This window comes from Atheta coriaria, unplaced genomic scaffold (genome assembly GCF_025399875.1).
Source record: "Atheta coriaria isolate IRGN ID8LTWV9N9 unplaced genomic scaffold, Caltech_Dcor_3.1 hic_scaffold_4_pilon, whole genome shotgun sequence".
NCBI lineage: Eukaryota > Metazoa > Arthropoda > Insecta > Coleoptera > Staphylinidae > Dalotia > Dalotia coriaria.
In genome coordinates this window covers 3,112,288-3,126,658 of record NW_027045446.1, presented here as the reverse complement: position 1 = coordinate 3,126,658, position 14,371 = coordinate 3,112,288, and the positions used below count along the sequence as shown (strand labels likewise).

The 14,371-nt window shown below is 39.6% G+C and overlaps 1 protein-coding gene across 9 annotated transcripts in view; it reads left to right on the top strand.

The window, feature by feature from the left end:
- The window catches only part of dlg1 (discs large 1), a 142,891-nt gene that overhangs the window by 107,379 nt on the left and 21,141 nt on the right, over positions 1 to 14,371 (top strand). For all 9 annotated transcript variants that reach the window (XM_065301701.1, XM_065301694.1, XM_065301695.1 and 6 more), the window contains one exon: positions 3,239 to 3,274. In XM_065301701.1, the coding sequence (XP_065157773.1) occupies positions 3,239 to 3,274 (36 nt within the window). The remainder of the gene's footprint in view (positions 1 to 3,238; positions 3,275 to 14,371) is intronic.

Below are 14,371 nucleotides of genomic sequence, written 5' to 3'. Positions count from 1 at the left end.
CACGTGGAAAATGTGGAAAACGTGGAAAAGTTTGAATGCGCGACGCCTACAAACGCGGCGCTGGAAACAAAAGTATCCTTTTGATGTAAAAACAGGACCGAAATTGTGTGTGCGCTCGGTGTTCTGTGTCTGTTCTTTCAAATTTCAACTGCGCATATTTGCGGGATTCATTAAAATAACGGCTTATTAAAGCGTTACGGCTTTGTCAAAGACGAAATTTCAGCGCCAACGGGCTGCAATAACATCGTGCGGCGCTGGAAAATCACAATGAAGCACAAAACTAAAGGATTTATAAGAAACTCGTGTCAGGAAGCAGACAAAACATGATACACAGACAATGCGAGAAACGCTGCTTTCCATATTCCAGCTCGTTTGTATTTTCATTGATAATTGCGCAAAGCGCACAATCAACATCGCAAGAAATTCAGAACGATAGCGCTAACGAGTGTTTTCAAGGCTTTTCATCCCATGAAAATCTCTTGAGAAAAAAACAACTATTCAGTTGTTGAAATTGTAGAATGTAAAATTTATCCGTGGCGGCAAAGAGATGTCTTTATTTACAATCTATGGTAACACACATCGAGTCGTTTGTCGCGCTCTCCTTGCGCCTGCCATTATCCTTGACTGTTCCCGTTTTAACTACCCAAGCATAGGACGTGGGTTCGGGGGAGACTTCTCTCGAAGCCCGGGTATCAGCACGCTGTTGCACCGCGACGCGGCGGCCTTCCAGGAGCCACATAATGAACTGCTCAAGTGTTACTAAGCCAGAGGGCCTTCCATTATTTACACGCGAGAAGAACAAACAACGGCTTCCGTATTTATAGTCACTAATAACATTATGCGCGAGGGACAAGTAGGAATATAAATTTCCCACTTGAATTACTATTCAAGAAAAAAACAGACGAAAGTTTAAGAATAAACTGTTTTTATAAAACCACATTCATAGTAAGTACGTAGTATTATTTTAAATTTTAGATTTCAGTTATTTTTGCGTTTATTTTCATCGCGCAAAGTCGAATCGATTGATTTTTTATGGATTCAGCGTGATTTGGCGCGTCGTTACCATTTCCGTTGTATATATAGATATATATTGTCGGTACAAATTGAACAAACAAGTCGTCCGTAAATATTACCCCATCCTGCAGCTACAGGGATATAAGTATATTGGGGAATGCAAAAGTTGGAAGGATAACGAGCGTCGCAGCGCCGTCGTCTCGGATTCGTACTCGTTGAATGGTTCGCAATATGCGGAAAACTTCTAAACCGACGCAAAAAATATGCCTGAAACAAGACAAAATAGAAGAAATGTATTCAAGCAAGAAAGTATAGTTTGAGATGATTCTGTATTGAATATATTCAACCGCAAGATGGTTTTAATAACAACCCAGACCATCTACAATTTTATGCACAAGTTTTAAATCTTTATCGGATGTTTCGTTTTGCATTTGAATAAAAATTGAAATTTTTTGTTTGGATCAACATAAATCTTGTCATGTGATTTAAGGAGTATAATTTTGTCGGTTTTATTGTTTTCGCGCCGTTGCAGTGATGATGAATGCACGATTGCACGTAAATTAAAATACGCGTGCCTTGCGCGACGTGAAAAGTCCATTTATTGCTGTGCCGATGCGGGGGCGGCTTGGCGGAAATGCGGGAAAACGAATCCGGGCCGGATTATTAAACCTCCATTAGCACTCGCCACGCTTCCTTGTCCCATTCTTGTTTCGCCCGATTTTCGCGACTGTTGCTTGTCGCACAGTGCTGTAATACGTAATCCGGGCGCGTAGTGTGTTATGCAGGGATTGGGCCACCGAGCTGGTGGAAATAAACGCGAGCTCAAATATCATGAAAAAATATTGCCTGAATTTGCGCTCTCGCGGACAGAAGGAGAAAATATGAGCATCAGTTATGTTTTTTTTCGCGTGCATAAACCAATAGGTTTTAGTGTGATTTTCTTTTGTTTAAAAATGTAATCTAAAAAAGAAGTCAGAATCAGTTATTAAACTTCCGGTTTCTAATTAATTATAAGGGATTCATGTCAAGTGCAAAGACTAACAATTCTGTCGCGGCTGATTATCAATCTAATTACTTCCCCTTTTAATCAATCAGCCAAGCGGGGGTGGCAATAGCTTAAAATCGAACTCAATTATTAATGACGACAGTGCTGCTGCCTTCGGTAATTCCTCATTGCCAATTCGCTAGCAATGCGAGTTATTTAAGCAGTTGTAAACGTTTGTTCTGGCTGTTACTGGTGAGAACTCGTCAGATTTTGCCGAAGCAGGCGTCGGTTCACTTACAAATTCCAGCATTGTCTGCTCGTCAGTCACGCGATTCGCTTGATTGTTTTGTGTGTGCAGAGAGGAAAGCGCGCGCGGTCGTATTTCAAATTCGGTTCCGTCGCGATTATGATTAATGGTCGGTTTTGTGCGCGCAGACAAAACGAGCATAACAATTACGTCTGCATGCAACAACAGAATATGTACATCAATTGTTTTCAGTGTCGGAATTTGTCTTTGCGAGCGTTTTCGGCAACAAACCTAAAATATAATCACTTTTGATGACTTGTTAAGGTATTTGCCGGCGGAGTTTGATGGATTTATTGCTTGGACACTTGCGAAACAAATAAATTACCCTAAATCTAGCTCTCCGCCTAATTCAGATACAAATTATTCGCATGACCAGCCTGTGCTCCTCATCCTCCTTCTCTTCTCTTCTATTCTCGAATCCTAATGTTATGCAGATCTAAATATGAATTTGGTTGCGGATAGCAATATCCAAACCGCGTAGTGGCCGGTCTGGGATGACCTTTCGAAAACTAAACACCCGCTTTGCATAAAGGCCTCCAATGCAAATGTGACTGGAATCCAGCACTCGAAGTGCTTCGTCGACATTCCGGCCGAATGATACATCGGCACGCTGCCCCCGGAATTCACTTACAGTCAGCGCCGGCGTTCGACTCACGGGATAATTAATTATGGCGCGATGTGTAATTAAGAGGAAACCGATCTCGACTGTTTCGCATCGAATACGCATTGACAGCTTCTCAACCCCGAATTGTGTTAACGGTTAGCGGAAGCATTTCGAGGAGGGCTCGTAATGTGATGTGGTGCGATTCTGTCATTATCCTTAACTTTTAACACTTGCTCTCAAGTGGAGTGGGGGTTGGTGCGAACCAATTAGCATTAACCCTATGGCTTCATTTGAATAAGCTGAAACTAAAATTTTCCTTTTGTTTCAGGCTACTGACAGCTGGCAGGGCAACGACAGTGATCAAGTAAGTAACTTTTATTACTCAATATAAACAAACCGTTTGAACTCGCAAACATATAAAGCCTAGAATAATATTGATCCTTAATCTTGTGCTTCCTCGAACACGCTATTGTATCCTCTGTCCGGTGGGGATAATTTGCCGAGTTAATCTTCTATCTTTAGCCCTCGCAAATTTTGAACATTTTAACTTATCGCCGGCCTTTCAAACCCCAAAACGCCGTTTTGGCTAATGACGAAGCGGATGAAAGCCTCCGCGTGTCTGGAGATAAACAGATGAGTACCAGCTCATAGACCTGATACAAAACCCTTGTTCATTAGGGAATCCAAAATGTGAAAACACTTTGTCAGCGCAAGTCATTCTTCATAATTAAACCAGGACATGTTGGATACAAGTAGCTTTTGATATAATTAATCGATGCGTGCGTATTGAATATTTCTTGGAAATATAATAGCCGAATTTCAATTGAAATCGGCCACTACAAACCAATTGATTACCAACTACGATTAGGATCAATAGTGTTGTGCAGTATTGATGCCTCTGACAGTCGAAACAATGTCGAACATGCAATCAAATTGCTTCTAATTGGACTCCCGGCTCTGATTGCATCGATTGTGTCGACATAGATCGGAATGTACATATGGATTATTATGGGCGTGCTGAAAAATAAAGTATTAGGTTTCGATGAAATTGCGTTAGTAACAGTCGAATGATAGGCGATTACACAACGGCTGTTGTCATTTATGCATTAAGAAACTTCACTTCTACATGAAAAATCAAATGAAACCTGTAATAACGTAAAATATTACGTGTTACATGATTTTTATTTCAGCGGTATTTATAGACGTATTGCAGTTGCAATATTTTTCGATGAAATATTTTCTGTCAAACGTAAATATCACGCGATATTTGGCTTTGATCTTTGATTTTTTTATAATGCATGCGTTTTAGTACATTTCAGCGCTCCGATTCCCATTTTATTGTGCCGTACAACTTTTTGTGAAAGCAAGCGTTTTCTACACTTGCGTTTACGACTCGTCGGCCATAACTCCCTATAAGTAACGCCAGAATGTTAGGCCGTGTGAATTTCATATTTCACGAGAACCGCGTTTACGAATGCGCTATATTATGCATATGTGGGGGTGTGCGGCAGGTGGGCCGACGGTGGCGAAAATTTATTTTGCAAGCAAAGCGTTCGCCGCGCGATTCGCACCTGCGTTCGAGCGAACGGCTTTACCTCCGCCGCCGCCGATCACCGGATCGGAAAACTGAATTGAAATTTAATCGGGTTTCATTCCCGGCGGATGCCGATGTCGCAAACACAAGTCGAAATTATGCATTCGTACGTTTTGCATGAATATTTCGCGTTGGTGTGTTTGTGTGTGAAAATGGTTTGATAAAAGTCGCCCACTCGTTTTTATCCGCGCGGCCATGAGACTTTTACGACGTTAACGTATCGAACCATTATCCGATTTTCTCTTTACAATCTTTCCGCGGCGAAAAAATCGAATATTAAACGGTCACATGACATCGCACTGATTGTGTGTTCGTTGGTTCGATATCTACAAATAGGTCATATTTATACCTCCGAATTCAAAGTGGGAACATTTTGAGCAGTCGTGTCATAGGCAGCCAAGTATACGCATCATAACTTTGAATTTAAGTCGACTCGTACGAAGTCGTCTACACTCGCCGCTGTTCAACTTGCTGCGCGTTCGTGAACGCTCGTGAGCGTTGGTATCGTGTGAAGCCACTTAACGATAATGCTAGAGTACTCTGCGCATGCTCAGTCCACGGCATCAAGCTAGCGCTGCGTCGAAGCCGCTGAACAAGTGGTCCTAAAATGTCGTTACACTCGCGCTCGCAGGTTTCCGACTGAAACGAAACCGAAGCCCCAAAAAATCTCGCGTTCGTTTTTTCGGTCCGCCGGCGTGTATTATGTTTGCTCGTGTTGTGTAACGCGTTTCGTGCGTGCGAGTTTTGTGCAATGTTCCTAAATTATTTACGTAAAAGTGTTCTCAATGTTGTTCTACTCACCTGCCCGGCGATTATGTGATGTGTTATCAAGAAAATAAGCAAAAGTTGTACATCGGCGTGTCTACTATTACCGCGATGGTAACAAGTGGTTAATTTTATCATATCTGACGAAATTTCGGGACTGAAAAACGCCCACACCCGCAGGATGATTAATTTGGTATCAAACAATGTGAGTATCGCGATGCTATGAATTAATAAGCGAGCAAACTTTGTGCACGGTGGTTCATGGTTGTTGTGGGTGGTGTGTGCTTACTGTTTACATTTTGGTTTGGGCCAGAACTGTCAGAATACGCAGGAGTTTCAAAGATGCGCTTGCATGACATAACCTCCAATAGAAATCAAGATTTACGTTTTGGATTGGCATTTGATTAAAATTTAAGTCCGAAACTTTAAATTCCAATTAGATATCTTGTCTGTGGCTTGGCTTTCGTATCATTCGAGGGCCCACACCCACTCGGAACAGGTCGAAGGTGTATCGCATATCACCGGTCGGCAGGTCTCGCTGCGGTTGGGCAAGCGGCAACCTTGCTGGTACACATCCGCACCCAGGGACGGACTCTTTTCATATCTCTCATATGCATCCACCTAAATATGCCTTACGTTTAATGGTATTCATATTTAGATCCATTTCTGTTTGCACTATCACATTCTACACATTCTCTCACCATACATGCTTAGAACCTCACCGATTATGGAACTGGTGCTGGCATTCGTGTTTCATCACGTTTAGCATGCTGTGCGAAGCGGACGCAAGCGCTGCTTTAACACATATTAAGTAATTATCTATTTTATTCTATGAAAGCCGGCTGTGTTGTGGCACAACTGAAGAGGAATATCGAGAGAAGAAGGGTTAATGCCATGGTCAATGACTCATGGTCATACAACTTACTTAAGTCAATGCGCCTTGTCTTAAAGCTGAGTATTTATGAAAAACAACGCATAATATAATATCTGCAATTCAAAATAATATTTTATTAACAATGGATAACGTATTCTGCGAAGAAAATTCAAAAAATGAACTAAAAATCGATTTTCTTTGTTTTTTAATTTTTTTTGTAGAAAATTGAAATCTGATATGAAAATAAATATGAAAACGAATATACTAATGACTAGTTAAAGCAACATACAATGCGTAAATGCAATAACATTAGTCCGTAAATAATTTTTCTTCGAGCAGTTAATTTAAATGTTAGTTTAGTCTACTTTGGTATTTCTGGCAGTGTAAACTATAAGCAAACAAAATGTAACAAAACATGATACGCTTGCACAACACATGAAGTCGTACCGTGTCGGAGTTTGTTTGATTTTTATTCTTTATTGCATCACGAACTCTCGCTGTCGTTTTTGTTCTCGTTTTCAACCATTCACTATTGAATTCTGGTCCATTTTTTATACTTTTAGTTCATGTTCACGTTTACAACTCTGACGAATTAAATTTACGATAAATTATTTTGACTAAAATGACGACGAGGAAGAAAAAGAAGACGCAGGAGGTTGGGTTCATTAAGAAGGTGTCTTCTTTGTTTAATTTGGACACGGTGAGTCAATCGCATTCCTTTCCGATTTATATTTCTATTAACAGTACGTTTTACTCATCAATTACACATACGTTACACCTGATAAGATCAGAACTATTGATGTTATTGGTGCGTGGATTGTATTTTTATTCGTAATCTAATCATTTGTTGATTTTGTTTGTTTTCAATTCTGATATGATATCACTGGAATCAACTTTAAGTTGATTCAGCACTTGGCGTATTTATATTAATTTTTTTATCGATACACCTTGCTTGAATCAACAAAATATAATCACAATGAAAATAAAATATGAATATGTTTTATTAATTTTAATAGTACAATGGCAAATTGATTAAAAGTTATAATTTTGATTGCTAAATAAAATTACCTACGTACATATTTGATTAAACAAATAACGTTTGTGAGAGTAATAATTATATTGCGGACACAATATCGGTATATAAATATTGTTTGTTTGAGCGCGAACTCGCGACGTTATACAAATAATTTCGGCGCCTCGACTTGATGGACGATTTCATGGTGTGCTATGACTTTATATTGACCTTAATTTACCTAATGATAACGAACGGGCGCGCTGCGAACGATGTGGAGCACTTTGCACGCATTATGCGCGAAGGTTTTGCGTAATGTGCTCCGAAAGTTGATGTAGAAGTTGAATTAGAAGTAGAATTGTGCGTTTCCCCGTGCGCTCAGTTGATGTATGTTAATTTTGTGATTTCGACTGTGGCCGTGTGGTATTTGTGACTGTTGGAACATCACAAGACTTGTAAATTGGTGAAAGTGTATGACAACACATTTCGTAATTAGCTATACAGTGTGTTCATGTGTAAATAAAGATTTTAATACATTTGAATAGTAAATTATTAGTAAAAATCTTCACAATGCAATTTAATTTAATTTTTCACATTATTTGTGATGTTTAAACCGTGGATATCTGGTAAATTAAAAGAGATAGAGGGGAACGGTTTGATGATTTATAATCTATGGTAAATTCTTAATAAGTCAAGATAATAAAGTACTATATAAATTTCTTTGGGTAAAGGTTTAGAAATAGTGATTAAAACTATTGAAGGAGCGTTTTTATCATGTTTTTCGGAGATTTTTTTCTTTTGCGAATATCTTGTAAACTAAAAGAGATAGCGAGGAACGGATTGAAAATTCTTAATCAACGGGAAAGTTTCTACCACATAAGCTATTAAAAACATGAAAATCATCTGCGGGATCGAAAATAATTCATAAAAAAGCATGCTTCTCATAGTCCTTTAGATATTTCTGAGTGTAAACAGAAGGGTTGGTATTTTCGTAAAGCAATAAAGCCCCAAAACAAAAACTTGCCACCGTGTTCGGCTAAATTGAATTCTTGTTCGCCGAAATTATACATCGACCGTGCAGCGTTCCGGCTTTGGGGAAACCGAGATCCTCGCGCGTCACGAGACCACCGCCACCGCCGATGTCACTATGCTGCAAAACCACAAGCAGCGACGTACTAAATATTAGCAGATACATCTAACAAGTCACCTACCTCCTTAATAAAGCTTCCAGTGTCTAGAGTATTAAAGTTTCGGTCATGCATTTCGAAGTTTGGAGGAGCTATCAGTGATTGCTACAAGTTGGCAGCTTTCTAATAACCCGTCATTGTTGTGGTGGGTGATGTCACAGTGTCATGTTACGGTAACAGTACATGACCTTTAAAAGTTTCAATTTATTCATGGACACGTTCTTCTTGTTGTTTTTAGTAATTATTACTTGCTGAATTTAAGTTGAGATAACTTTTTATTTATTGCGTATCCTAGATACCTAAGTAATGGTTCTTGGATATTCTAGGATGCTTTGAAGGCAAGTACCTTCCTGAATCCTCTCTAAAGACACCTTTTAGACCATCTTGTCTTGTTGTTCGAATCTATTCACGTTCAATATACAACATCCACATGCTTCCCGCCTCTGAGGACACGTTTCCGTTCTCTTTATACAAAGTACATCCTAGAAAGTAACTGCTTGGGTATTGTAATTCTGTTAGAAGCTATCCCCCGACCAGTCCGCCGTTAGGTGTTGGTGTGTAATTTACATACGCACCTAATCCCTAAAAGCGGACGGACCGCGCTGGCACGAGCCAACTAAATTACACCCCATCGCGCACCTGAAGCGCGCGCCTAATGAGTTTACATAGTTTAATGGAATCACTGTCGTTACAATGTTATAATTATGACCGCGAGCAGCGCACCGAGTGCCATACGCCTTCATTATTATTATATTAACTGCAAGCACCCGAAATTGCCACTCGGGCCTTTTAAGTCCTGCTGTTGTTCGTGTTGTGCGCGCGGCTTAAAACGCTCATAAACGGTTTTCTTTTTACATGCAATAATTCTTTCTCCGCACAAGAAGCAAGGACCTCGTGCGTCTCAACAGCGCCGGAAGGAGCGAACAAACGCGCCAGAAAGGCTTTTGTGGAGGTATTTGCGCGGGCAAGGGCGAAAGTACTTTCTACATTTGGTTTACATCCGTTAGGTTGCAGCAACGCGCGGCAATGAAAAGAAGAGTGCAAACATGTGCGTTCATTGTTTGAAAAAGCGGGCTTTTCCGACTTGCAAGTTAACGATACCATCGGCCACATTACAACTGGCTACAGAGAAGAGGGCCGTTTGAAAGCCGTTCCGGTCTTTGTTGATTAAACACTCGAAGCGCGCTGAAAACACCGCCCAAACACTCGAAAAAACAAGAGAATACATAAGCCAACACGAATTAGCTTGCGAGACTAGCTTTTAATATACTTTCGAGGGGATCAAATCAAATTGAATTTCGTCGTATATTTTCAGAACGTTTTTTTTTTTATTCAACGTTATACAACGGAAATTGTGTCTTTTTTGTTTGTTTTTGATACAAATAGGACGACAAATTTCAGTTGCGAAAACATCCGGTGAAAAAATGTCATCAAAAATTTTATTTACGCATTGAATATTTTCTCCTATTTTATATTAACTCTTATTATTGACAAGAGCAATTACGCAAGTTCCTAGAATTTCTTTTTCTCTAGAAGAATATAAATATAATTAATTTTCATTTTCCACTAATAATAAAAGCGGAGAGTTCTTATAAAGCGCATTTATTTGTTGTATTTGCATTTAATGATCGTCTTGTGCGGAAAGCACGAGATGAGTTCGTAAGTTACATATTATATTGTTCCGGAAAATTGAAAATTTCGAAACCTGTTGGCAATGTTTTGCACGGTAATAGAATAGCGCGAGATGCGATGCGGAAACTAGTTACCCAAAGTTTTGTTTTTCGCTTTTAATTTCCCCAGCACATTGTTCACTTGAAAATGTTGGGGTGATATTTTGATAATGTAGACACAGATAGCAACAGAATATTGAAAAGGTGGAAAATTTAAATTGTCTATTAAAGTTAACTTTCAATTAAATTCGAAACTTTTTCAATCTTCAGGAGAGAAGGTGTAATATCAATTTCCGTGTGATATAACCACAATTTTCCCCTGGTCTGTGTAACATTTACGTCTAAAACAAAAATATCCGCACAAAAAGGGTTGCGGAGCATAAGTAGGCAGTATTGCAGATTGAAATATATTGGGAAAGGCATTATTCCGGTTCCTGCTTACGTTCTGAAAGCTCTGGCAAAGGGAAATCGCAAGAAGTTGTCATATTTCTCCTTTTTTCCATCTTGTATTTGCTCATGCTCATGCTCACACCGTGCGCGACGACGGAAAGGAACTGAAAATGTGTCGTTCCCAATGATGAAATCTGCCCTCAACAACAGATTTCCTTTCTTCTTTCAAATTTCCGCGTTTCTTTGAATACAGCCTGTTACCACTAGCTATTGCGTTTCATATCCGCATTATTACAAAGTGTAAATATTTATATCTGGTAGTTCTATCAATATCCTGCAAAGAATAATATTTTTCTAAGACTCAAACCTGTCAATACAAAATATTTCTGATATTACTAAGAATAATGATTAATTTTGTGGTTTGAATATTCACTAGGGACTACAGACTACAAACATTCAGTATGTGAATGAGAATAGTCTGTGAGCATCAGTGCATGCGATGATAAGCGGACATGGCACGTCGCCGCCACATTGTTACCGACACTATGTGTGCCGCAATGGCCGACGTGCTCGCAACTCTGACTGAGCTGATATTGATGGACCTGATGTCAGACTCTCAGAATAGCGCCACAGTTCATACCCAGCAAAACAATGCGCTTTTATTTTCTATTATCCGCACTACGCATATTAAGTCAGTGGAGTCGCAACAGATTGCGGTCGTCGTGATTGAAGATATCCGACGCTGTGACAGTGCGAAATTGAGACCGCGAGATGCGGTGATAGAGATTTAATTAGATTTGCGCGTCCTGCGACGAGCGAGGTTACGACTTACGACTCTGCGGTGAATTGTTTGCCCATAATTTATTAAAACGATTCAGTTGATGTGTGATGTCTCAGCACCAAGTTACTATCGGAATTTCGGAATCAATTTGTGGTTTAGTTTAATCAAGAATTTCTCATTTTGAAAATTTTGATTTTCAGCTAAACTACAAAATCTTTATTTGCTGCGATTGTCTATCCTTATTAATCTGTGACAATATAAAAATAATTTGCAGCATTAAGCCCGCAACCCAAAAGGTTGGTAATGGCGAAGATATTTCAGCCTCGGCCTCCGTTGGCGGATGGCAATCATTTCGTTTCATTTCGTTCTCAATTTACAGGCCCCAGCAACAGTGTTGCCCAACCACCCTGCCTCCACACCCGCGCACATTGTGGCAATTTCTCACTCGTTTCGCGTCTAGTACTAAGCGCGAATTAATCCTTTGTTACTTCTTTTTGCGCTCGGCCGCTCAAATCGCGCGCTCGTATCGTTTATTTTTCTCTCGTCGCCCGCGCCCGGCCATCACCAGCAACAAATGACACTTTTATTAAAACTCCTAGAGGGGTTTATACGCGTACGTGACCCGAACGGGTCTTATTACTTTTCGAGATTTCATATACCATTTCACTTCGAAGGCGACGGCGGCGACTCTGCGCCGGTTGCACCTTTCGCCCATCGAGAAATTATACATGCCGCCTCCACGTCGACAGGAACTATTAAATCATCGTTGCTAGTACGACTGGCTAGGGGTTTGGGATAAACTTATCCCCGCGACGGGCTGGAAATTTTAACTGCAAAATCATTTTGCTTCTTTTCAAAACTCTACGAACTTTCACGGGGGCGAAGCCAAAACGTTTGCGTTTTTTTTTTTGTTTTACGTTTGCTTACCTTCCAAGTTTTCAACTTTTTGAAAGTTTTCGCACTCCGCGGCTTCGCGAACGTCTAATATTTTTTTAAACGTTTAACAGCGTATTAAAGTAATGAAAATTAAACTTGTTATATTTCATCAGCGGGAGTATTTAAAATTCTAATTAATGTCATTAAATAAACTTTTAAACGGACGGAACTTTACAAAGGAAACTCTCAACTTTTACAACAAGGTAGTTCAATAAGTTTTCTTGCAATTTGCTATAACTTCTTTATATTCAGTTCATTGATTCCTTTTTTTTTTCTTTTTTGGCATTTGGAAAAGTTTGATGCGTGAGAATTTCCAGCCGGTTTCATTTTGTCTTTCTGGCTACGCACCAGGAGTGTTAGTACACGTGGAAGACATTAAAATTAATAATCGGTCTTGGAAAGTTGCGCAAATTTTCGGCACGGCTTGTCAGCTCAGTCGTCTACCTAATGCAGGATATTTTATTTAATTGATGAGCAAATTTTCTTAATCTTCAGCGCCAGCTGCGTGATATTTTCAGCAAAATTTCGAAAAAATTGTATTTTTGATGATTTTTTCATTCCCTAAAGAGTTTTTATGTAAAATGGCAAATGATGTGCTTGCACTCACCCCAAAATGAAATCTTACCGTGAAAATCTAAATGAATTATTCAATATTTTGCAAAACGCCGCTGCTTTATGATTGATTTCGCTTTTTTACGTATTTTATCGAGACATAAACAGCCCATACGCAAGCGGGGCCCTCTCTCACATATTTCCACCTAATACATCGACGGAAGAACTCCGAAATGATGATCCGCATGGCTGCGTTGAGCTTTATCTACCCTCGCAAACAAGTATGAGTGCTCACCGACAAACACACACCATAGCATCGGTACATGCACGCGCATAATTCTTCGTTTCGCGTCGAGATTTACAATTTAGATTGATTGCGAATTCATCGCGTCTTGCGTTTACACACATCATCAATCACGCAAAACCGCGTTAACTATAATTTTATTTATCATTGCGAGACGCAGAAAAAAAAAGCAAACACGCACCAAGCGAGAAAAAATAAAACCAACAACATTTTTTATTCAGTTTATCTTGGTCAAATTGCAATTATTTCTAATTTTGCTTTTCAGTTCGTAAATATTCACAAATTACTATTTCCTGAAGAAGCGGTAGCAACATACGACTAGTAATTAAACCGCCTCATTGTCGTCGTTGTCGTATGCCAACAGATAAACTTATAATAGTCATGGCGTACACCACAAAGGTGTGAGTGGGCGCATATTGAATACCTGCGCGCATTGTTTGCTGGCTTGCAGTTTACACGCGTGCTCCACGTTCGATTTACGTCCCTTCTGCTAAATTATTCGCGTGTTTCGTGCTAGCAGAACCGGCGCGCATTTAACGAGATTCATTAATATTAAATTACGTGCCCATCATGCCGTTTTGCGCATCGTCGTTTGCTGCACATATTCGCTTCGGTGATTTTCGACGATGTCGTGCATATCTACATAACACTCCAATTTGTGGATCATATACTCGTAGATCATAAGAGTTTGAATTTTAAACTAGTTGAATGTTTGGAACCCTTTTGGTCACAAAGTATTTTTGATAAGTCAATTTCCAACGCGTTGTGTCAAAGCGAGCTGCTCCACCTAACCAGCGTCAAAACACAGCGAGTTTGGAAAATAATTAAATCGAAAAGCGTCGTTTGATGTCCTCTGTTGAAACCGCATGAATGCGAAATCCGCTAGCTACAAACAAAGATTTTTCTACTCTTTGTGTTTCGACGTTGATTAACATTTTAAGCAGGTATCTAATGGAATAAACAAGATTTTATTTCAATTTATCATCCGCAATGCACAAATTTAGCGTGATATTAATATATCACCGGAAATTCAGTGTAAACACACAAATAAAAGCAATTTAATGCAAGCCGGGAGTAAATTAAATTCGCGTGTATGTTGTTGTGCAGTGCTGGTCTATTTGATGTATTTGCACATCATGACGCCTCCGCTGGTTCATACCGGGATACGAGTGCGCAATAATAAGCGAAATAAAAAAATAAAACCCAGTCGTTTCGACCCTGTAGGGCATTTTCCGGCGCGCGCGTTGCGATACTAACTTCATTGCGAGATTTTCACAGATTTGCTTTCATGCAAAGCCTGAAATAGAGTGCGAATTTCATGTAATATCGCGAACTTCTTTTTTTGTCTTTCCCGCGCGCAGTTTTTACTTTATGCTGAAAAGTAAGTTTAATTTGC